The following is a 23,811-nucleotide window of genomic DNA, read 5'->3' as shown; positions in this document are numbered from 1 at the left end:
AGACTACAACATAGTGCTTCCCAGCTGCTGATCCTAGAAAGTTCTCTCACAATATTGAGAATCACTTCCAGTAATTTATGTTAGCATATAGTTTGGGTATAGTAAGGTAACAAAATAATCTGAAAATGGATTTGAATCAAGCTTTTATTATGAAACAATACATGAAATGCTCATCAGGCAATTAAACATAGGTTAGTGTTGCATAAATGTTGTATCTTCCTACAATATTGTTATTTAACCTACAAAACTGTAATTAAGGATTCCACCAAAGTTCAGAAAGCTGGCCTTGTCTTCATGTTTATATTCTCCAATTTTCTATGGACCTCTCCCTCTTAGTTCCTTTTGCTTCAGACAGCCTAAAGTTGTACCCTTAAAAAGCATACTCTAGGATAAATCAGTGATTTACTCTTGCCCGTACCTCAGAAACTGGTGGAAGCCCTTGATTTATTTATTCATGTATGCAGTCATTACTGGTAGAAAATATATGGTGGTCTATAACATATCTAGCCATTTGTAGTTGGAAGTTGTGCTGTATCACTAGGAGTGCACTGTGTTGCAAAGAGGTTCAGCTCTACAGTGAGCATGTAGCCAATGCAGGAATAATCTTGTCCTCCTCAACACAATCATAGTATATATCCTCTTCAGTGCTCATGAAGAGATCTGCAGGGGAAAAAAAAAAAAAATACAAAGGGCTTCAAATCATTTAAGCACTTTTTTTTAACATTAATTCTTCACAACAGCCTGTGAGCAGGATAGAAGTGAGCCAGCTGTGTCTCAGCTGGAAGATTTTTTGAAAACTGCCAACTTACCTCCTAGGGCTAAGGTTTGGGAATTTTATGTTTTTGGTTTCAAATAAGTTTCAGACCTTTGGCTTATTGTGGATTAACACAGCTCCATTGAAGTCTACCTCAACATCCAGATTTTCAAAAGTATTTAGATATATACAGGTACAAATAGCAGAATTTTAAGCAGACGAACTTTCTGCCTTTTGAAACAGATCAGCCCTGACAGACACCATCTCTGTATTCTACTGCTTAAATGCTTTTGAAAGTATGGAGCTAATCTGCAACTTCTATGTTAAAAAATTAACTGTGAGTGATATAACATCACTGTTATGGTGATGATTCAAATTTATCCCAGTTGACAAATTTCATGTTTGTTTAAAGAATGTAAGTAGGAAGGCTTTTCATGTCATAAAAATAGACGGATGTGGGTATATGTTCCTTTTTTGACACCACTAACAGCTATTGGCTAATTGGAAGAGTTTATGATTAATACTTATGTTTTACAATCCTATACGTTCCTTACCTCAAAACATCACATTTTTTAATGTAGTGATAAATTGATATAGCTGCATGTAAAACACATATTACAAACCTAATATGCATGAAGTACTATTGGGATGTGTAATTTTGTCACCGACTGACTTGTGAGCTGTGCCTGGTTTGTGAGCTGTGCTCTGGAGTGTATTTTCCCGTTGAACTCTCTGATGCGTATGATAAACATTTCCGATAAAGCAAATGATGCTGTCTATTACACTGATGCTGAAAATCATAAACAGAACTAATAATTCCTGCAAGCTTTGTGAAAATGTTCTATGTTAATGTTTACTAGCATGTGTACTAAATAGTGAATTCCATTTAAAAAATCAGCAGCTAGCAAATTATTACAGCTGAGTACTGCAGAAGCGGCTCAACTCCTAGCAGGTCAGATTGCATCTTAAATATCTCAAGGACGACAACTATGAGTTTAATCCTGCCATAGTCCTACTGAGAGCTAAGTGGACAAGTACAAGACTTAAATAGAGGAGTAGGAAAAGGAGCACAAGCATGCAGGAAAGAAACAGGAGCAATCTGAAGCAACATTTAAGAAGAATGTTGTGCAGTCACCAATTTATATCCATATAGCAGAGAAATGTGTAACCAAATGTTTTATGTTAATGAAATATTATGTTAATGAACAGAGCTACAGTGACACAGTGGGTGCCTAGGACACTTAGTTTCCCTGCCTGTGCTCTGTTGCCAGATAATTTTCAGCACAAGATACTTTCTCCAGCCATTGTTTATTCTCTTCTCTTCCAGTTTGTGGCTCTGCCTTTTATGATGAAGAAAGAAATATGCGCTGTAAAAGAAACATATATACCGATTGCAGGGTAGGCAAAACCATTAGACTGGATGCACTAAATCCCTGTTGCAGTGTGGGAAGCAATGTGGATTCAGCCAGTGTTCAAGGAACTGTTCTTCTGATCTCTGCTCCAAGCGCTGGAGGTAAAGCATATACTCCTATTCAAAGAAAAGAAAAAGTAATTTAATTATGTAATCACTCAACTGTTAATGTCAGGCCAATGAACCAGGAGAATTTTACAGCTTATATAAGAGCAACAATTTCACCTCCATCAGGAATAAAACTTACTTTTAAAAAGTTAGTCACAGTGCATGTGGGTTTATAAGCTTTCTGAACCCTAGATACATTTTTTTCCAATTATACCCCCATTACTTTGCACAGTAGGCATTGTAGGAATGGAATCTGTCGCGTAAACCGTTTGCACTGGCCAACTACTCCTGCTGTCATCCAGCTCTCTGGTCTTTGTGCTGACCAGAGGGTTGGTACGCTGGGTGCCAGCAGGAAGCATTAGTATCCTGCCTTTTACTGTGCTTTCTGTCCTCACAGCACAGGGAGGCTCGGCTCCCGTCCCGGGGTGAGGCTGCATTATCAACGTGCAGAGAACAGGACTACATGACTGAGAAGATGCCGCGTGATAAAAAGCAGGGTCTCAGTCAAAGTAAGATTAAAACATATTGATGATGTAAATGACGTTTTTTAAACAATCGAAGATGGCAGATCTCGCTGCCTGCAACTGGCTTTTTGACTGAAACAGCGCTGTGGAAATCAAACGGTGTCACAAAGAATTGCAAATCAAATTCCCCAGCTCAGCATGATCTGGCCTAGTACAAACAGCTTTTGCTTAAAATAAATGAATAGAGGTGGGTTCATCCCAGCATTCATTTCACTCTGCTACAAAGAATCCATACAAAATCAGTTTTTCTCCTTGAGCTGGTGTGCAGGGATACAGCAGCCATGCACAAGGGAAAATCTCCATGTTCCACATGGCAGGGGAGAATAGCTTTTTTTATCAGGAGATATTTTCTTTTCTACTGAAAACCTTGACATTTAGTGAGAAAAACAAATACTCTTATGTTTGGGTTTTCTTACAGAAAGCCAGCATTGCTGTAAGGAAAAAAAAAACATCAAAGAACAACAAAGAAATAAAAAGAAAATTGGAATTTCCAAACAAGTGTTTGCTGCTAATCGTGGTAGGATGGAAAGTGTCAATGACAGCAGCAGAGGTTAGTAAACAAACACTTCTCTAGCCCTAGCTCCTGTTACACCCCACCTAGAATCATTGAATATCTCGAGTTGGAAGGGACCCGTAAGGATCATCGAGTCCAGCTCCCTGCTCCCTGTAGGACTACCTAAAAGTGCACCATATGACTAAGAGTGTTGTGTGTGTGCATGTAACTTCCTGTAATGTATGATTTAGCTCAATCCGACTTCTCTACAGTTTTATTTATTTTGTATTTGAGATGTTGTATTTACATCACATATTATATAATCATGGTAGTATATTAAGCCTAAGCATAGATGGGAACTGTCTTCCCATTAATTTTCAAAAACTACAAAGCTCATTGAACAACAGCGTAGAAATCAAGCCAATGCTGAACGTTGTGGGCAGCAGTGAAGCCCGTGCCTTCTGGTTTTGGGCTCTGTTGTGCAGTCATCACTGTACAAGATTGTTAACGAGCACGGTGCAGCACTCTTGTGACAGCTTTGGTCTGTTGTGGCCGTCACACTTGACGAAGAAGGGTGTACGCGGGGAGCAGTGTGTGCCCAGCCACCCAGGACAGCCGGGTGGATTCTCTTTGGCTGCTATACAATAACCACTGGAAAGGGAAAAACCACGAGCTGTCTCCACAAGCCTGGCGCGCACCGAGCTCGATCCTGCAAGGTACGTAGCACTCCGCGTGTCCTACAGAATTTGGAAGTGTTCAGCACCTTTCAGCCTGAGCCTCCTGTGTTGGTCATACATGCGCCGTGTATTGTGTGCTTTCTAGCTTCTGCGGGTTTTGCCTCTTCAGAACCATGTAATTTTAGCACAGTTTATTTACTTTGGAAAGAAATAGGCAGTAATTTTAAAATACCTAAGTACCTCTTGAAGTGTAGAATTATATGTCACATCTTGTCAAAGGAAGTAAAACAGAAGGCTCTTTAAATCTTTTTCTTTTGTTGGAATATTGTTTAAAAATAACTGAAGGTACATATTGCATGCAAAAACAATGCTGCTGCTGCATTAAGCTAGCAATTAAAAACTTCTGGAATATTGTAACAAACTGTCTTATCTGTAGCATTTGTAAATAAGTGAATGAAAAGTAAGTGATTTTTTAAAAGCTAGTTCAGAACTACCTCAATCTCCACGCTGACCACTGACACCTACATCTCCTTTCTGCCTTGAGTGCAGAATGTACTGTAAGCAGAAGACGTTTCCTGTTATTTAGTTTTTCAGGAACAACCTGATGAAATCCACATTTTTATAAATGAAAAGCCACTTTCTTCTCAATAATTTAATCGACATTTTTGAACCATGATAAATAATTTCCACGTTCTGCAAGTATACATTTCCTGAGCAATATTCAGCGCTTACAGAATGCGACTTAACAGTGATTGAAAGAATGTAAAGGGTTTTTTTACTATTTCACGAAAGAACTCAGCTGCCTAAAAGGGTGATATTCATAATGTATTGCTTGGAGTTAAATCTATAGAAATTTAATACTAAGCACAAATGTTTCATGGGGTTGGCTTTGGGGTTTTTTTTAGTTAATGTAATTTAAAAATAAATACAATAATTCACCCTCATTGGCTCATCAGGGAAGCCAGCTTTCCGTGGTCTGTCTTCACGACGAGTTCTCAGAATCTGTTTGGCATCTTTTTCAGTCAAAATTGGTGAAGCGTCTAAAGACAGAAAAGCAGAAATTAGTCTTGAAATTACTAAAAAGTTAATATTTTATCTGTCTGTTGTAAAATGAAATGTCTCCAAATCTGATTTTTGTTTATATACAAAGTGTTCTTTCATTACAGCCCCTTCCCAGGGGATATTGCATTCCAGGAGATATAAGTGGAATTTTAAACCATTTTTATACTTGTACTTTCTATAGTTCTACCACTATGAAGCAAACCCTACATATATTCATGTTACTTTATAAGATGATAAAATATAACAGCACGATCTAAACACTGACATTTCTTCCAATTATTTGTTCTTTTCTTTGTTGCTTTACTTTTTAGGATTATTTTTCAAAGTAATGAGTTAGACTTTTGTTGCAAAGGAGAGATCGCATTGAACATTAGCTTGCAGGACCTTGGTAAAATAATAGTTAAAATAGTAAGCTTGTAAAATTAAACTTTTTGATTTTATGATAAATGAGTACAATGTGGTAATGCAGAGAGTAAAATATCTAATACAATAGCATGATCATTAAAAATCAAATCAGTAAAGCCTGCAATATAAAAATAACAGTTAAATATTAAAAATGCAATATGAAGATAATAAAATACAAGGCTGAAGGGCTAATACTATTATAATATGCTCTGCAGCTCTACATACATGTGCAAGTTTGTTTTGTATAAACTCCTACCTGTGAAAGTGGTCATCAGGACCAAAAAGAAGACAAACACAAGTAACCTCTTCATTTTGATACTGCTTTCTCTCAGTCTGTCCCAAAATGAGTAACGCTGACTGAGGCATTAGCCTATTTGAAGTAGCTACGTCAGTCACAAATGTTTGTTTATGCTTTAGCTGATTTGAGTGATAGTATGATTTTGAAGACATCTGGCATGAAGTTTTGAATATGGCTATTATCTGCTCACACATTCTCAGCATAACTCTGTTCCTGAGGGAAAGAAAATAAAGGACCTTTTTTCCACTTCAGGCTTCAGAGTTACACTGGTTATTTTAAATTTGTGGAAACAAAACACATGACCTTACATTTAGCATAGCAAGCAATGGTTTTGGGTGCCTCAGATAAATGATTGTTTTAAAGGAAACAATTGCCCATTCCTGAACGTTAATCTCAAAGGCAGCCGCAAAAATTGTCTCTAACTTTAGTCCAGCACAGAAGAACATGTTAATGTGGTTTAACTCTAGCAAAGCCAAGTTATCACTGCCGAAAAACACATCAGAGAGATTTTTATCAAATTAATAGAACCATACAAATGAAAACTCACATAATTCTTCTTTTCAGGACAAGTTAGTAAGAAACAGGATTATAAATGTCTTATTAATAAACATAGCATGAAGAAAGAATGTAGGTTTAACAAACGTCATTGCAAAGAGCCAGTTCCTGCCTTGAGAAATGTGACCATCCAGACCTCTCCTGAGCAGCACTGTGCTGGACGTATGGCACCAGCATCACCAATTTGTAGAAAAAGAAATGTGCCCCTTTGAATGTAGCATATGAAATAGGTAGTCAGAGTCACGAGGGACGCGAGTAGTTAGTGCTTCCCTTGCGAGGGAAAGGTGCAGCACATCCTGCACCACTGGGATTCACCGGGGATTTGCCAGCCTGGCTCCGAGCAGCCCTTCTCTTTGTGCCTTTTTGTTTCCTAGAGAAGTGGTGTTTATCCTGCCTGTGCTACCATGTCAGCACAGGCCAGCCGGTTTCAGTGGAACCTGGCAGAGAGCCGTGGGTCTCAAAAACATTAAGATGCAGAAAGGTTCAAGAAATCAAACAGCAGGTCAGAGAGAGACTCTGCGAATGGCCCCTCAGACGGACACCTTCAGGGTGTCCTTAACTTTGGAAAACACCGGTGAGACACGTCTCCCTAGCTAGCCAGGCTGGATTAGCTCAGCTGCTTGCACAATTATTTATGGATTTATAAAAATCTAACAGAATCGTGGGCTAAAACGGAGAGTGCTGTAGGTGTGAGGGCTTGGCCAGAGTCAAAGCAGATGATGGAAATGAAGCAGTTCAGGGGCTGGGATGTTCCGTGGTTCTGACATCCCGTTACAGGACTTCTCTTGCAAACCTGAGTCTTGTCAAGCTGTGGAGCGTTGGCATTTTTCAGCATGTTCTAAGATACCGACAACCTAAAATGCAAGAAACGTTATGTATACTGTGTGGATTTATGTGCTTGTTCAAGATACTGCTTTGAAAGTGCAAAACCCTGTAGTTTCTAGTAGCACCAACTATTTATTTTTAGAGCTGCTACAGGGAAAACAGTGTAACCTGTAAGGACAGAATGATAGGACAAGGGGCAATGGCTTTAAACTGAAAGAGGGCAGGTTTAGATTAGATATAAGGAAGAAATTTTTCACCCTGAGGGTGGTGAGGCACTGGAACAAGTTGCCCAGAGAAGTCGTGGATGCCCCATCCCTGGCAGTGTTCAAGGCCAGGTTGGATGAGGCTTTGGGCCACCTGGTGTAGTGGCGGGTGTCCCTGCCCATGGCAGGGGGGTTGGAATTGGATGATCTCTGAGGTCCCTTCCAACCCAAACCATTCTGTGATTCTACGAAATTGTCGGGAGAAGGAAGCATTTACGGTTGGAGTAACAAAGGAGCAAACAGTGCGATGATTGAGCCCGAGGCCAGCCCAGCGCAGCGAGCTCCCATCCCGCTGGAGCTGGATTGGGGCCGCTGTCGCGGCTGTCGGAAGCCTCTGGCGATAAACCCGGAGTCGCGAGAAATGGGCGACAATCCCGCCCCCCGTTTCCGGGCGGCGCCCGTCTCCCGGCAACCGCCCGCCGCCGCTTCCGCTTCCGCCGCCCCGCGCATCCCCGGCGGCCGCCGCTCGCCTCCTCCCGCGGTGCGGCGGCCCCTCGGCCCAGCGCGGGCGGCAGCGGGGAGCCGCCGCCAGGAGCCCCGGCCGCGCGGCGGAGGAGGCAGCGGGCGCGGGGAGAGGGCGGCGGCGGCCCCCAGCGGGGCAGCGGAGCGGGGCGAGGGTCCCGGTCCCCCGCCCCGGCAGAGGGGCCCGAGTGGCGTTCGGGGCAGCGGGAGCCGAGCGGCGGCTGCCTCCTGGCGCCCGGGGGGAGCGGGCGAGGGAAGGGCCGGGCCGGGCGCCGGCCTTGCGTTAGGCCCGGGCGGGCGCTGACATCCGTCCGCTGGGTGGTCGGTCGGATGCGGGGCAAACACGTGCTTAGCTCTAATAAGGGATTAAAAGATGTTTCTCGAAGCTGAGCGTTGGCTTCTCGAACTAGGGGGCCGTTGGCCCGCTCGCCCCGCCGTCTGCCCGCTGGTGTGAAGGGTCAGGCCGGTGAGACCGAGCTGCCAGGGATGGAAGGGACGGAGAGCGGGAGCAGCACTTCTTCCTCGGTCCTCGCAGACTGGAGCTTGGTGTTCTGGACTCTGTGCGCCATCATCCTGCCGGTGCTGATCACCGTGTGGTGCAGCTTCCAGCGGTCCCGGCGGCAGGTGTTGATCCGGGACATCTTCCGCAAGAGCAAGCATGACTGGCACTACACGGACCTCTTCGGGCAGCCGTCCTACTGCTGTGTCTGCGCTCAGCACATCCTCCAGGGCGCTTTCTGCAACTGCTGCGGGCTGCGAGTCAGCGAAGGATGCCTCAAAAAGGCTGACCAGCTTTTCCTCTGCAAGGAAATTATGATGCGGAGCAACGGTGGAGCCCACAGCTCTATGCCACACCACTGGATCCGAGGCAACGTCCCGCTCTGCAGCTGCTGTATGATTTGCAAGCAACAGTGCGGCACACAGCCCAAGCTCTGTGACTACAGGTACTGCAAGAGAATTTGGCTTTGTGTGAGAAAGTATGATGCCATATCAGTGTTGTATTTTCCGCAGGGTTATTGGAACACATTACCTGAAGGATATCCTGCAATAGTCAGATATGGAACTGTTAAAAAAAAAAAACAACTTCAAAGAACTTAAAGTGGATGCTTGTGGGTAATTTGAGTCATAGGTTGAGAGTATGGCATTGCATGTCACGTCCACGTGTTCCTGCTCACGTTACTCCAGCATGATGTGCGAGCTGCTGTGTAGTTACACGTAAAACGCTCTCCACGTCCAGGAGAGTTTATAGTTTAGGGGATGACCTTAAGAAGATTCTAATGCACTTGTCATTTGTACAGTGATGGTCTGAGCCATTTGGGTGGCACAGCTCACAATTCAGAGCACCAAAATGTGTGTGTATCTCTGTAAAATTGGCATCTGCTCAGTGTGACTAGAACAGACAACCATCCTATAGCTGGCTTATATTGTTCGTTGTTGAGGATGCTCGAAAAAAGCTAATGGGAAATTTTAAAAGCTGCTGTAATATAATTAAGTTTGTGGGTAAAAGTGATAAAAAATTTTAAGGAATTAAATTCAAGGAATGGGCTTGCACTGTTGTCAGTAAGGCTGCTTGCAAAGTTGTCGGCATGATACGTAGTAGCATGTTACGCCAAAACACAGTGCTTGTGGTCCAGGTCCTGGGTGCAGTGTGTTACTTTAGCCTTCTCAAAGGAAATCGCCTTTCCAGCATATATTTCTGCCAGCTTTTGCTTTGCTTCTATGTGATACTGTCAAGTTGCTTGGTGAGAAAGCAAAATTACAGGGTAAATGAACATACTACCAGAAACAAAACCTTGAGAGAAAGAATGCATAGGAGATGAGGGAAGGAGAGGATTTTGGAGGCACAGAGGGAAGGAAGAAGAGAAAAAGACGAAAGTCACAGTGCAGAGCAAGTGACATTGCTACTCTAGTTGTGTGCTGGATTAGTCAGAAGGACTCCAAAAATAGCTTTCACAGCTGCTTAAACCAAGGCTTTGGATGTAGCAAACGAGGATTAGCATTCTGCAGAGGCTGGCAGTGGATTTTGCAGTATTTCCTCTTGTTCTGGTCTGTTTTCCAGGACAGCTTTTAGAATAGGTCAAAAAGCTGAGCAGGTTTGCGTCACAAAATCCCACCAGCCTTGTACAGTACTGTGTAACATTTCAGGTTTCAGACTCAAAGGGGTATTATCAATCTTAAGAAATGTATTAATTAATATTCTTAGTAACACTTTATTCAATTAAACTCTAGTGTTTTGTCTGTACTCTTTAAGGATGGATAAGAGTTGAGATTTGCTTACAAGCTTTCAGTGTCACTGTTCATATTGCAGACAATGCAAGAGGATATTTATAGCACCTGGTTCTGCCATTAAAAAGAATGGAATTAATTTAAAACTGCTGAGGTTTTTTTCCCCCAGAATTCACATACTTTTCTGGACTTGCAAGCGCATGACCAAGTTAGTAATTTTCTGTCACCAATACATAGTGATGTAAACTTCTAGGGAATGCATGGTTATCTCTGCAACGTGCTTTAAATATTACTTATAAGATGCATGTAAACATAAGTACTTTTCAGAAAATTAGTCTATCTAAAATAAATGAGGAAAATCAATGTTCCTGTTGTTTGAGGATTGGTTTCATGGTTTTTTGGTCTTTTTTCCAGATGTGTGTGGTGTCAGTACACTGTACATGATGAATGCATGATGGATTGTTTGAAGATTGAGGAGTGTACATTTGGAGAATTCAGAGACTTAATTATTCCACCGTACTACTTGTCTACAATCAACCAGATGCGTAAAGACAAAAGAACCAATTATGAAAAGGTAATTGTCTACTGCTTCTTGGGTTTAGAATGTATTTTTAAAAAGCTAAAAAAGACCCCACACATTAAAACTTGGACTCAGTACTTTGTCACGTTAATAACTATCACATAAACATTTCAACGTATATGAAGTACTTGCAGAGTACTTATTATATGTTAATTAACTTGCAGAGTTAATTTGGACGTGTTTGTCAGTAATATGGCAGCTGAAGCAAGAGCAGACATTTGGATTTTGTTACACCAAAACAACACTGAGATTTGGGTACCTTGTTTCCTTGAATGTTTTGTGATTTTTCTGCTTCTGTGTTCATAACATTGTAGTATTTGTTGTCCTAGGCACTGTAGAACAGAAATCTTCAACATTTGTGTGTCAGAACTATTTGTTTCTGTTTTGACTGCTTCAGACTAACTGGTAACTTCCTCATTTCCACCCTTACAGGGGACAGGTTTTGGAGCAAGGCTTTAAACATTTCAGACATGCAGGATTTGTGTGACTGACTGACTTTTACGCTTTTGCAGGTAGTACCTTACTGCAGAAAACACTGGATGCCAGTAATCATACTGGCTAACACTCGTAGTGGAAACAACATGGGTGAAACTTTACTAGGAGAATTTAAAATTCTGCTGAACCCCGTTCAGGTATTTACAGTGAAAAACCACTATAATAAAATAAAAGTCTACATGAGAATAAACATCACTTTGCTTCCACAATGCAGTAGGATCTTGTGGAAGATCAGTAAAGGAAACAAATTTATGCAGTTTCTTCTTTTAGAAAGAATGGCTTTATAGAGAGAGACCAAAAGTGCAGAGGCTCCTTCCACCTCCCAGTTTGTTATGGTTTTACTACTGGTCTGATCTGCGATTTATAGTAACACATGAAGTAATTCTGTTAATGACAAATATCTGGCTCTTTAAACTGTGCAGTTTTTAGAAAATGAAGTATGTAGATCTTAATTTGAAGCCTGTCTTTGTTTAAATCCTCACTTTACTTGTGAAAATGTCAGTGTTTACAGTTGCTGCTTTGTGCTATCGCTTTCCCCTTAAAATCCACTGGGATGGCACAGGATGTTGACATAAGGTGGTTAGTTGTTCCTTGGATTTCCTGGCTGCACCTTAATACTTTTCCTTTGAAGTTCAAAACCCAGCCTTAGAATACTGCCTAATAGAAATCAGTATGTGTTTGTTTTAAATGCATCCCAATGAGGCTTTAAAGAATAAACCTCTTTGTATGCTGAGTATTTAAAATAACTTTATCTGAAGTTCTTTCAACTTTACAGAATTCAGCATAATGCCTCCAGATACAGACGTTTCTTAGGACTCTGTCATCTCGGTTTATCAGAGGCATTTATTCCTAGTAAAGGAGCTGAAGCTCTATTGTGAATTTGAGAAACCAAATCCTGCTCATAAAAGTCAAGACAGCTCATTTTCTGATGTAACATTTTAAATGCAGAATCTTAGTCTTGCATTAGAATGAACTTCCTGAAGTTGTTTATGTGTGAGGCAAATCCTGAGTCATGTTCTGTGAACTTACGGAACGCCGTATTTTCCGTTCTTCTAGGTTTTTGATCTAAGCAAAATTGCACCTGCTAAAGCACTCCAACTTTGTACCTTGCTGCCTTGCAACGCTGTCAGGGTTCTTGTCTGTGGTGGGGATGGCACAGTAGGCTGGGTCCTGGATGCAATTGATGAAATGAAGATAAAGGTATTGTGTTTTAATTTAAAAGATGTCTTACGGTGAAGCGAGTTTGGGAGCTGCTAAAGTGCTACCTAATGTCTTACCTGCATTTATTGTTTTCACCTGCCTGAATAAGCCTGCAGAGAAATATTTGCAGAATTGTTCATATTGCAGGAGGTGGGGAATGCAGCTTGTTATGAGTCCCTGTAGTTCAGGAAAAGCATAAAAGCTTTAGATTTTAAATTATATTTAAAGTCATTATTTTCTGTAAAACAAGAAAAGAACAAGGTGCAGATTATTTTATGCGTTGTTCTTTCCTCTTCCTCTAAACAGATTTATTTTATTGTAAATGGTGTTGCTAATAATGGCTAATGTGCTCAATCTTTTTTAATAACCTCATAATTTTGCTGGCTACACTGGTTATATTGCTAGTGCACAAATAAGTGCAGTAATTTGCTCTGCTCCTTATCATAGATTCTAAAGAATCTCTCAGTCTGCAGCCTCACCTATTAACAGCAAGTAGAGAAGGAAAAAATAAGCTGTATGTTTATTGTTGATTTGAAATGGAAGATATTCCATTTACAGGGTGCTACTAAGAACTCCTGAGAAAATTAAGAACAAAGAATGATTACTAGGGCTTTAGTGCTTTACCTAATTAACGTTTTCTCTAGTTATGAAAGGAAGAAAGTTACTCTTCTTATATCAGTGTCTTCCCCCCACCCCTCCACCGCAACTTTCTTGTTAATACATGAAATGTTGTAGTTGAAGGCTATTATTACAACTTCATGCATAGTCAAACTGAGCTTCTTTGAAAATATTTATGTACTGATAAAGTAGAAATGCAGTAAAGTGTAACTGGAAAGGTTAATGAATATGAGTGTGTTGTGGTTTAACCCCAGCTGGCAACTAAGCACCACACAGCTGCTCGCTCACTCCCCCCAAGGGGATGAGAAAAGGAATAAAAGCGAGAAAACTCCTGGGTTGAGATAAAGACAGTTTCATAGGTAAAGGAAAAGCTGCGTGTGCAAGCAAAGCAAAACAAGGAATTCATTCACCACTTCCCATCGGCGGGCAGGTGTTCAGCCATCTCCAGGGAAGCAGGGCTCCATCATGAAGACAAACGCCATCGCTCTGAACATGCTCCTTTCTTCTTCCCTCAGCTTTACATGCTGAGCATGACATCATATGGTATGGAATATCCCTTTGCTCAGTTGAGGTCAGCTGTCCCAGCTGTCTCCCCTCCCAACTCCTTGTTTACCACCAGTGGTGGGGTGGTGAGAGAAGCATAAGAGGCCTTGACTCTATGTAAGCACTGCTCCACAGTCACGAAAACATCTCTGTGTTATCAACAGTTTTCAGCATAAATCCAAAACATAGCCCGGTAATAGCTACTATGAAGAAAATTAACTCTAAACCAGCCAAAACCAGCACAGAGTATACAGTTACTTGGTCTTGGACACTTGATATATTGTCCCTCAGAGCCAATATAGTTGATGAAAACTGGGTGGTTTGTTCTTTCCAAGTATTCAAATCGAGTCAGTAGAGTTACATAAATACTGTTGAGATTATCAGCAAAGCCTTTTTATTATCAGCAGTAGGTTATTTGCTCCCTTCGTTTATCTTGACTCTCAAATACAGGTTGCCTGACTGATACCTCTTCTTGACGAAGTAGTAACCATAATGCTACTTATTGCAAGTAATGTGAATTTCTGTCCATGGCTGGATACTCTAGTTGTGTGTGTGCATCTGTTGTTTCAACCTTGTAAGAGCATTTTGGTGTCTTGTTACGGCGTACAGCCTTGCTGTTATGTCTCTCTCCGTGTTCGTATCACTTCCCAGAGGTGTGTGCTGTAATAGGAATTTCCCATGGCTGCAGCAAGTCAGCAGCATGTAATCAGGACATCGGATGAGAAGTTCAGGCTTCCACTTCTAGATCCAAAGCATCATTCTTTTGAAGGAATACTCTGTTCAGTATTAATAATGCATTATTTCCATATTGTATTTTTATTCTCCTTTTCTTCTCACAACGGTTTAACATTTCCTTTCTTTGCATTATCTCTAGGATAAGTATTTAAATGTGCTGTACTAATGCTGCCAGCTCTATTGCTCTGAACTATGTAACAAGCTGCTGTTAAGATGAATGATATTTGTCTAACCTGAACATTTGGGGATGAAAGGGAGAAAATGAGTGCTGAAGCAGGAGCTAATGTGCAGTGTTTCTGTATCCTAGGGGCAAGAACGTTATATTCCACAAGTTGCAATTTTACCTCTGGGAACAGGTAATGACCTGTCTAATACACTGGGCTGGGGTGCAGGTTATGCTGGAGAAGTCCCTGTAGAACAAATCTTACGAAACGTCATGGAGGCAGATGGAATCAAACTAGACAGGTGAGTAACAATGAAAAGATACATCTATAGAACCAAATACTGCTGTAGCTCTACTGATACCCAGTTGCAGCAGTATATGTAAAGAAACACAAGTATTGGTACTGCAAAACCAAGGGAACTGCAAAACAACTGAGGTCCAAAACTAGTCTTTATTCGGTCGTTCTACGAGGCTTATCTTTTTCTTAGTTTAACTAAATTTGAATCTTTTGACTTGATTCCAGTGTAGATATGAGACTCCGAACTACAGTTTTGATACTAAGTGAGAACAGTCTGTCTGTCATGGGTCTAAGTAACGGCTGTTGTTTTTCAGATGGAAGGTACAAGTAACAAACAAAGGATACTACAACTTAAGGAAACCAAAGGTATCATTTGCAAGTATAAATATGGATTCTGTGGAATACCTGTATGTTTATACTTACTTTTTGGGTTACCTACTTATTACTAAACACTGTGAGTTTTAAATCCTAATAATGATATTTAATAAGACCATAACTGAAGTTCTGTCTTGCAGGTATTCACAATGAACAACTACTTTTCTATAGGACCTGATGCTCTCATGGCTTTAAATTTTCATGCTCATCGTGAGAAGACTCCCTCCCTGTTTTCCAGCAGAATTATTAATAAGGTGTGTTTGGTAAAGTGACATTTTCTCCTTGTAGTTGTGAACTTGACTTGAGGCTTTTTTTTTGCTTTACATTGCTTTACTCCTTTACTTCCTTTCACGCTGTTTTAAGAGCTTGAACTCATTTTCCTTGGGAAGGGAATTCCACAGGTAAAACATGTTTCCAGCCTAATCACAAGTGTTCTGCCTTGCCTCTCCTTGCTTGCTTACAGAATATGCTGTTTGTTCAATTTTTGTTTAGAATGTCTCATTTGCTCTGAAACTTTATGGATTAAGGACATTGCCTATTTCCTTTTAAAGTGGAAAGCAAGCTTCTTGTGCGAGTTGTAGCCTATCTCATGAAGAAAGCTTAGTTGAAAGATGTGCAAAGATGTTAACATATTAATTTTAGATAAGGTTTGCAAAACCGTAACTATACATGAATATTTCAAATAGTCTTCATATGTGTTGTTTTTTTTCTAACAGTGTTTTCTGTTCTCCCTGTTAATTGTTTGGTTTATAGGCTGTTTATTTTTTTTATGGAACCAAAGACTGCTTAGTACAAGAATGTAAAGATCTTAACAAAAAGGTTGAGGTAAGTTGTTTAACTTGCTTATTCTCTGGACAATCAGTAGAGTGTAAAAACTTACCTTGTGATAGAAAAGAGGAAAAGCTGTTTACATCTATATGGTATTTGTATAAGGATGGCTCTGGACTTGGAGTATTTTCAATGTTCCTTTTGCTGTCTGCAGCTTACTTCATGGAATTCATATCTTTGAGCTTACTGAAAATTCCTAGATTTTTTTCTGGCTTTGACTCAATTCTATGAGTTCAAGTACTGATATTCAGATAAAATTTGCCTTAGCACCAGAGACTTACATAAGTGAGGGTTCCTTTTTGTTTTCTCTATTAACAGAAATTTATTACAGCTTAGGATATCTTGTGAGAACAGAAGTCCTTTTTTTAAAGTATGAAAAGAAAACACATTCTATTTGTACAGGGCCAGTTTTTCTTCAAGTGAAAGCTTATTAAATGCGTAAGGAGAACAACTAGCTTATGTTGAAGTACTGAATTTGATCCACAGTAATTAACTTCTGTTTGTCTTTTAAAGCTAGAGTTGGATGGTGAGAGAATCGAGTTGCCCAATTTAGAAGGCATCATTGTCCTGAATATTGGATATTGGGGAGGTGGCTGTAGGCTCTGGGAAGGAATGGGTGATGAACCTTATCCCTTGGCAAGGTACACAGTGCATATTTTTCTTCTTTTTCCTTTAACAGTTCTATAATGTAAGCAATTCCCTCCAGTAGGCTGTGCTTATGTAGCCAGCCTTGTCTGAAAGTCAGAAAGATTCTTTGTGACAGTAGGCTATCTCAGATTTTTATTTTCCTCATGTTAGAGACTTGAACCAAGTACATCCCACACATCAGGTTTTTTTAAGATCTTCTCAAAATATCTGAGATGATTAAGCAATAGCATTGAAGAGGCTATTAAAAATAAAGGTAGCCTTCAAAAAGTAGAAGATATGTCAATTTCAGAATATAAAAGAACATGTCTTAATAGAGGTTAAAATATAAAATAATAACAAAGGAAGGCAAAAAGTTGACTCCTATGCTTGAGTAAGATGGCTGGAGCAATATTAAAGAGGAGAATAGGTGAGTACATCAGTTATTTCTTCTTGTGACTTCCTTCTTCAAAAGCCATGTATATAAATATCGTTCTGTTACAAGGCTTATGATCCTGGATAATATTTTGGGCAAGATCTTTACCAAAATTTAAAAAATTAAGGCATTAAAAGATTTTCCTGTAGATTAATAACTGAAAAGACAGAAAACTGTACAAATTTATAAAAGAGAAATCCACTGTAGACCTTAAATATGCACTATGAGTCTTGGGAAGTCATATATCCGTAACTTCCAGAAGCTAGCTAGGGTGCACCAGCTGGCGTATCGCTCCGTACTCGTGTTTTCGTGTGGCTTCCCTTGCCATTCAGTGTGATTTGTTGTCCAGCACAAATAGATAGTTTCAACATATTTGTAGAGTAACATTTGTCTGCAATATTTGCACAGGTGTTCTAGAGCTCATGAGCATCACTCTAAAGAGTCTCCCTTCTTAATTCATAGACATGATGATGGACTTCTGGAAGTTGTTGGCGTTCATGGTTCTTTCCACTGTGCACAGATTCAGGTGAAACTCGCGAATCCTGTTCGCCTAGGGCAGGCGCATACAGTGAGGGTAAGTGGTGTTTGGAACCTATTTCCCTAATATTTTTTTTTGTAACACACAGTATAGAATTTCAAGCACTCAACTGTCTGATCTGAAGTTGCAGTTTGTGGTTGAGGTAGATGTTTCTCTTAGTAGAAATTAATTATGTCCTAATTCACAGTCCTCTGTTGCGGTAGTTGATGGCCTACGAGTGCAACTGATGATATACTAGGTTTCTCTCTGGCCAGGCTGAAAACGTGCAGCATCAGTGTGTTGTAGTTGTGAAAAGTATCTTCAGAGCTGCTTTCAACTGCCATGATTGTGTGTTCTTCTATTTACCACTAGCTGATCTTGAAGAGCTCAAAGATGCCGATGCAGGTGGATGGAGAGCCGTGGGCTCAGGGGCCCTGCACTGTTACCATAACTCATAAGACACATGCACTGATGTTGTATCACTCGGGTGAACAAACAGATGATGAAGCTTCCAGCATGTCTGAGCAAGACCACGTGAGAGAACAGACGGATGAAGATGTATAGATTTTGTGGAATTTCACGTAATACAGTGATGAACTTCAGCTCGTTAAAAACACCAAGAACACCTAATCTAGACTAAGGTTTATACCGAAAGGTTCATGCTTGCAAATGAGCTAGAGCTGAGGAATAAGCCATGCTTTCATGTTCATGAAAACTTTCACAGCTGAATTACCACAACTCTTTTGCCTTTTAGATTGGTGGTGTTGCCCAGCCTTTCTAGCCGGAGGAGTTGGTTACTCTAACGGCCGGAAACAGACACATGCTGCAGCCCTTCCTTGCTGTGGAATCACATCTTCTGCACATACACAGTATAGTATGCAAAAGGTTTGATACCCTTGGATAGGGGAACAGCTGTAAATTTGTCCTGCTTCCGCCTGCCCTCTTCCCCAGAACAGTTCCAGAACAGAAAAACAGGACAAGTCGGATGTGGGCTGATTTTCTGACAACAGCCTGCTCCTGGCTGGGAGCAGGACAAATACTTTCCACTGCACCTGCTGGTGCAGTGCGTATCTCGTAGGCTTGGCTGGGAGAGCAGAGGGTCTGGGGGCTGTTGGGAGGGTGGGTAGCAAGAAAGATGCTTTTGGACCAAAGGTTTCTGGAAATGTTCTGTTAGTGAATGACCTTTTTCAGTGGCTTTGTAAGCCATAGATGGAGTACTCCTGAGGTTGTGAGAACCCAGGATACAACTTCAAAGTAACTGTATCGTGACTTGCACTGAATGATCCTGTGACTGACTCTGCTTCAGTTCAGTGAGAGACTAATTCTAGCTTTTGTAAATACAAACATCTTAGTTCTTGAGGAGGCTTTTTGGAGGAAAACTTGGACGAAGGAACTGTCTTTTTTAGCTGTTTACAGGAGGGTTTTAAAGAAATAACGATGATTGGCAAATGTGTGGTTTTTTAAAGGCCTGTTAAAGATCTTGCTTCATAATCACCTGAAAATGATAATAGCCAGTCAGTCTGTTAACTGTTTAAGTGTGGAGATGGAGAGCTAAGTTTCCAGAGGCTAACAAGTCCTGGCATTCATGTGTATAATTTGATTGGGGGGAAAAAAAGCATGGAAGCATTTGTTTTCTGACTGGCTCTTAGGGCGTCAGAGATACCTTGTTGAACCTGAGACTTCATTTCCCATATGAATATAGGGCTAGAAAAAGATTGGTGGTGGTAAAGGTTGAGAATATATACAACAGTACACGGAAACTGTCTGTTTGGCATATCTGAAGCTTCTCAGGTTAAAAGCTTCTCAGGTGAAAACATCTTCATGGTTAACAAATAAAAATCTGCTTCCTTTTTTCCTTTTCTGCTGTAGGTATTTTAAGCCTGCAGCAGGTGAGAGCTATGAGTTGAGGTTTAAAATTTGTCACTAAGTAATTCCATGAAGTCCAGTAGAGTGACGGAAGGTGATCTTCCAATTAGGAAGAGAATTTATGCTGAATGTATCATGCATAAGCCAGGATCGTGAGAGAAGTTGAGAGCCTTGGTCTGAATTTTGAACATTGCTGCTTTGTCAGAACCGCCCCAATCTTTTTTTCCCCCTCCTCCTTTTTTTCTTTACGCTAACTGAAAGCGATAGCATTGGGTAAAGTAGGCTATGTTTCTAGGTTTTGTAAAATGAAACTGTTTTTCAACAATCTGTACAATGACATTTGCATTAACGGTGAATGAACTATTTATATTTTAAAATAATTTATTGAAACCTTGGCAAAGTCAGTATTTTTAAAACCTTAAATTGTAATCCTCTTTGGAGAGCATTTTTAACTTCATGGTATTCATTGTAGAATGTGTATGTACTACATCTTAAATACTACTGATTATCAGTGAATTTATAGCTGCCTGAAAATGTGATTAGAGTGTAATGAACTGTAAAGCAGAAGCCATTTGTAAATTCCATATTCATTATCCTTATACGTCTCATCTTAATTATTTTATTGTATGTAAATATAGAGAACAAATTAATAGTTAAATCTATGTAAAAAATGTTTAAAATACCCAAAAGTATACTATGTTAGATAATTCCACTACTCTTTGGGTTTTTTTTGTTATGAGGTTCAATTTGTATTAACTCCAAAAATCTTAGTAGTTAAGTTACTAATTTTTTTTTTAAATAACTTGTAACCATCAGCATTCTAGAAATAGTTAAGCTCTATGCTATGGTTCTTATATCCAACTGTTGTTTACAAACAAATGACAAGTCCGGAAAAGCAGGGTATGTACTACGAAAGGCATTATCTTCTCACAAGAAATGACACCACTGGCTACTTGATCTAAACTGTTCATAATACAGTTTAAAGAGTTACCTGAAATTCATCAGGTGATTATTCAAATTGGTTTATAGCCTAAGAACCTTTAACTGTTCAAAAACTTCACTCTTTGAACCCGACATCTAGAGGAAAAAAAAAAAAAATGATACCAAGACTTTGAAAGTCTCCCTTTTTTACAGTAGGTGAGCTGGCTGCTCCACTTGGGCTTTTCTGAGTGGGCACCAGTGATGTTGTGCTGTGTTTGTGCAGGCAAGATCCTCCCACTTAACTGCTGCCTGCTGGGAGTCCAGTCCTGAACGTGTGAAATCCTCTTTGGGAAATGTAAATCCATCGTTCTTTTTAGAGAAGCAAAGGAGAATTAGAAGTGCAAGTGGCATCTAACGGGGTGCTTGTTTGGGACAACCTCTGGTAAATGGTCTCATTTGTATTGGACAGATCATCTTTCTTGCATGTGGAAGTGAAGAAGTTTGTGTTTCACAAATTGACTGTTAGAGATTGCAGCAAATGATAGGTAGCAAACGTAGCTGTTGTAAGCATGGGGCAGCCTCTTGTAAAACTGAATTTATGGTATGGAGAATATTCTGTAAGGTTGGAGTGTCCAGCTCCCAGTCAGACATGGGAATTGTAACCGTATGTAGCTGTCACCTGCATGACAAAAAAAAGTTCTTAAACATACAGTGTTAGCACTAACATCTGCTGGGAAGTCTTGCTGTTTCCAACGTGTCCTTTGATTTCAATGTATCCTCCTTTCCAGGATGTCGTAAATCCAGTTAAAGCCTATTTTGAGTTACTTTAATGGAACTGGTTTTAGTCCAACTGCAGACAGATTCTAGTGCTAACATAAATGAACTTTTCCAATTTGTAATATAGCTGTAGCCGCTTAATGTTTTCGTGTTTGTGTTGTGACTGTAAAGCTGTTACATGCTTTTTTAATGTTGTAGGTGCTTAAAGCACCAGTAGAAATAGCTATTCTGTACAAAAAACAGATTGGGAACCTGAAAATACTGCAGTGCATCCTCTGTCCGGAAGAGGGTACTCTGCAGATGGAGTGTGGAGCACAGGGTAAGGGAAAACTGAGGAATTTTCCCTTACCCTGTGAATGGTTAACATTGGAAAAATAGTGAAAGCAATGTTTCAAAAAGACAAATAATGAATAGTTTCATCTGGCAGTCTTCATACAGTATACCTGTGTGTAAAACGTACAGGGTGAATAATAACATCAATTGTCAAGCACTCAAAAGTGAGTTCACAAAGTTTATTTTTAAGTTTTATTGCTGCATACACTAGCTTAACGGAAGCTCGATCTGATTCCGAGAACTTTCTTTGCTGTAGGTTCTAAATCCCGTGACATGCAATACAAAAAATTTAAACTTGTATGGAGAACCATTTTGTGTGTCAGCTTCCTGCCTTGCTCAAACCTGCCTGGCAAGGATATGTGCGTGTATTTTCATGTGCATACAACTTCTTGTCATAGGTTTTGTTTTACTTCGTGTTTTCACTGCAGCAATTCATAACGGGGTTAAACTGTTTCAAATGCCACCTGCATTTTGGATCTTTCTTGACGTCTGGACTTTTTAAAAGGGTGTCTGAAGTCCAAACTTGCATTCTTTATCTTCAGAAACAGCTAAGGTGAATGAGATTCACTTTTTTTTTTTTTCTAAGTATGTCTGTTGTTCCTGGTGTTTAAAGCAGGTTCTGGTAGCATTTGGAGCACACTTTTAACAGCACTTTGGAATTACTGCAGTTATTAAAGAACATAGTCTTGTGTTTTCTTTCTACTGCAATCGTGGTATTTCTGTTTCAAATTAATTTGGAATTATGTTCAAATTTGAACATTTTTCTCAGCTAGCACTGTTATGAATTGCATTTCATGTTCATAAAGCAAAGACTGTATAGCATAATTTATGTATTTGATACTCTTTTTTTTTATATGTGTTAACTTTTGATGTTGCCCCTTCATAGGGGTTTGTGGGGTTTTTTTCCAGGTCTTGCTTTTCTTAGGCACTAAATAACTTGAAACACCATTTACTTTAGTTAGAAGCTTCAAGTACTTGCTTTTGGAAAACAGACTGGCATTTCTCCTGTTTGCAAAAGAAAATGCTACCACATTTGAACACACTTGGGGAAAGTCCTCTTGTTGGGGCAATGCTTATAGCAAGAGTAAGTTAAAAGTTTCTTCTGTATAACTTCAGCTGATTCAGATTGAAGACTTATTCCCCCGTACATTTTGTCTTGATAGTGTTTACAACTACTCAGTAAGTACTTTCCCTCAGTCATTTAATTACTCATTTTATGCTTACTTTTAGCTAAAAAAGTCAGTTGGGACAGCTCTGCTGAAATCAGGACAGTGAGCTTCTCTTCTAACCACTTTATCCTTCGTGGCTTCTAGCTTGTCAGAAAAGAAAATTGGAATGGCTTCATATAGCTTATTCTTGGCCCAGAAACCCACCTGTTTGGCTTTTTCAGTCATCATCACCATACCCGGAAGATATCAGAAGGGACTCCAAATGTATAATGTTCCCAGTACTCCTCACCTATTTTGAAAGTACAATTTTTGCTCTTTGCTGCTGGGGAGGAACCTCCCCATTCTCCACAGGTTCTGAGAACTGGTAGTTAAAGGTTCTGATTTTCGTTTGGCCAGTTCCCTTTGGGTTCTGCATTACGTTGCACTGACTCACAGCTTTTATAGTGTACGTCGTTGTATCTCACTGGTTAAAAAAAGAACTTAAAGCACTGTACCTTAGCTGTGAACAGCATGATGGTATCAATGTTGTAATACTTACTCTTTGTTTACTTGGCAACAACTGCTTTTTGGTAGAGCACCACTGTAGCCTAGTTAGTTAATCTATGGGTAAGAGTAGGACACTTAGAAATCTTTGCATGTGTTCTAACTGAAAATCCTTTTGTGTTCTGTATTTCACACCGACTACTAGTAGTTTTCATCCTTTTGGAAAAGAAAAAAGATTTGTCTCTTCAGTTAGGAGTAAACTAGGATATCTTCAGATTTAAAAATACTAGTAGCAAAACCGATCCTGTTGAATGTGAACCGCTTACCTAAAAATGCTCTGACTTTTTTTCTGAGAGATGATAGCTGCTTCCTGAACGCAGGAATGAGACAACAGAGACCACGTGTTCATTTAGCAATTAGGTGTATTGAGGGAATTTACATTTTCTGTATTTCAGCTTTGTTTAGGCCACAGTTCTAAAAGCACGTCATGATCAATATTTCTTTATCTCATGAAGAGTGCTGAATACCCAGTTCAGGTTTTGGGCATCTCAGGGAGAGACTTGTAGCTGGAGTAAAGCCACATGCCTTGACTAAACCTAGTGCTGTTATGCTGATTTACCTTTGCTGAGGATCCGGCCCTTTGCTGCTCAAAGTATGAATGTATTCAAAATTTTCCTTCATTTCCTGTTAATACTGCCCTGTTTACTGTGCTGTATACCCTTATTGCTGTATGTAATCCATTGTTTGCATTGTTTCATTTGCAACCTGCTTGTAGATTTCAGCATAA

The 23,811-nt window shown here is 40.0% G+C and overlaps 2 protein-coding genes across 2 annotated transcripts; one reads left to right on the top strand and one right to left on the bottom strand.

Annotated features, from left to right (window-relative positions):
• Positions 1-2,165: 2,165 nt before the first annotated feature.
• On the bottom strand, positions 2,166-5,745 carry C20H17orf67 (chromosome 20 C17orf67 homolog). The gene is made up of 3 exons (XM_009983104.1): positions 5,691-5,745; positions 4,907-5,007; positions 2,166-2,282 (listed from the first exon to the last, which is right to left on the bottom strand). Exons 1-3 carry the CDS (start codon positions 5,743-5,745, stop codon positions 2,166-2,168), a joined length of 273 nt encoding a protein of 90 aa, XP_009981406.1.
• Positions 5,746-8,323: 2,578 nt separating this feature from the next.
• Positions 8,324-18,043, top strand: DGKE (diacylglycerol kinase epsilon). Its single transcript, XM_086624086.1, has 11 exons — positions 8,324-8,781; positions 10,478-10,637; positions 11,156-11,275; positions 12,195-12,338; positions 14,542-14,699; positions 15,010-15,061; positions 15,211-15,324; positions 15,824-15,895; positions 16,412-16,539; positions 17,421-17,532; positions 17,848-18,043. The coding sequence occupies exons 1-11, from the start codon at positions 8,324-8,326 to the stop codon at positions 18,037-18,039; spliced, it is 1,710 nt and encodes a 569-aa protein (XP_086480212.1). The 3' UTR covers positions 18,040-18,043.
• Positions 18,044-23,811: the final 5,768 nt, after the last annotated feature.

Source organism: Tauraco erythrolophus, chromosome 20, assembly GCF_009769465.1.
Source record: "Tauraco erythrolophus isolate bTauEry1 chromosome 20, bTauEry1.pri, whole genome shotgun sequence".
NCBI lineage: Eukaryota > Metazoa > Chordata > Aves > Musophagiformes > Musophagidae > Tauraco > Tauraco erythrolophus.
The sequence above is the reverse complement of the archived record's forward strand: the minus strand, read 5'-3'. Positions and strand labels throughout refer to the sequence as shown.

Bases quoted from the DNA above. Each gene is read 5' to 3' on its own strand.
- DGKE (XM_086624086.1), top strand. From the start codon at position 8,324: ATGGAAGGGACGGAGAGCGGGAGCAGCACTTCTTCCTCGGTCCTCGCA. The intron at 15,325-15,823 runs GTGTGTTTGGTA...TTTGGTTTATAG, and splicing joins CCAGCAGAATTATTAATAAG to GCTGTTTATTTTTTTTATGG. The intron at 15,896-16,411 runs GTAAGTTGTTTA...TGTCTTTTAAAG, and splicing joins ATCTTAACAAAAAGGTTGAG to CTAGAGTTGGATGGTGAGAG.
- C20H17orf67 (XM_009983104.1), bottom strand. From the start codon at position 5,745: ATGAAGAGGTTACTTGTGTTTGTCTTCTTTTTGGTCCTGATGACCACT. The intron at 5,008-5,690 runs GTAGGAGTTTAT...TTCTGTCTTTAG, and splicing joins CCTGATGACCACTTTCACAG to ACGCTTCACCAATTTTGACT. The intron at 2,283-4,906 runs GTGAATTATTGT...TTCTTTGAATAG, and splicing joins TCCCTGATGAGCCAATGAGG to GAGTATATGCTTTACCTCCA.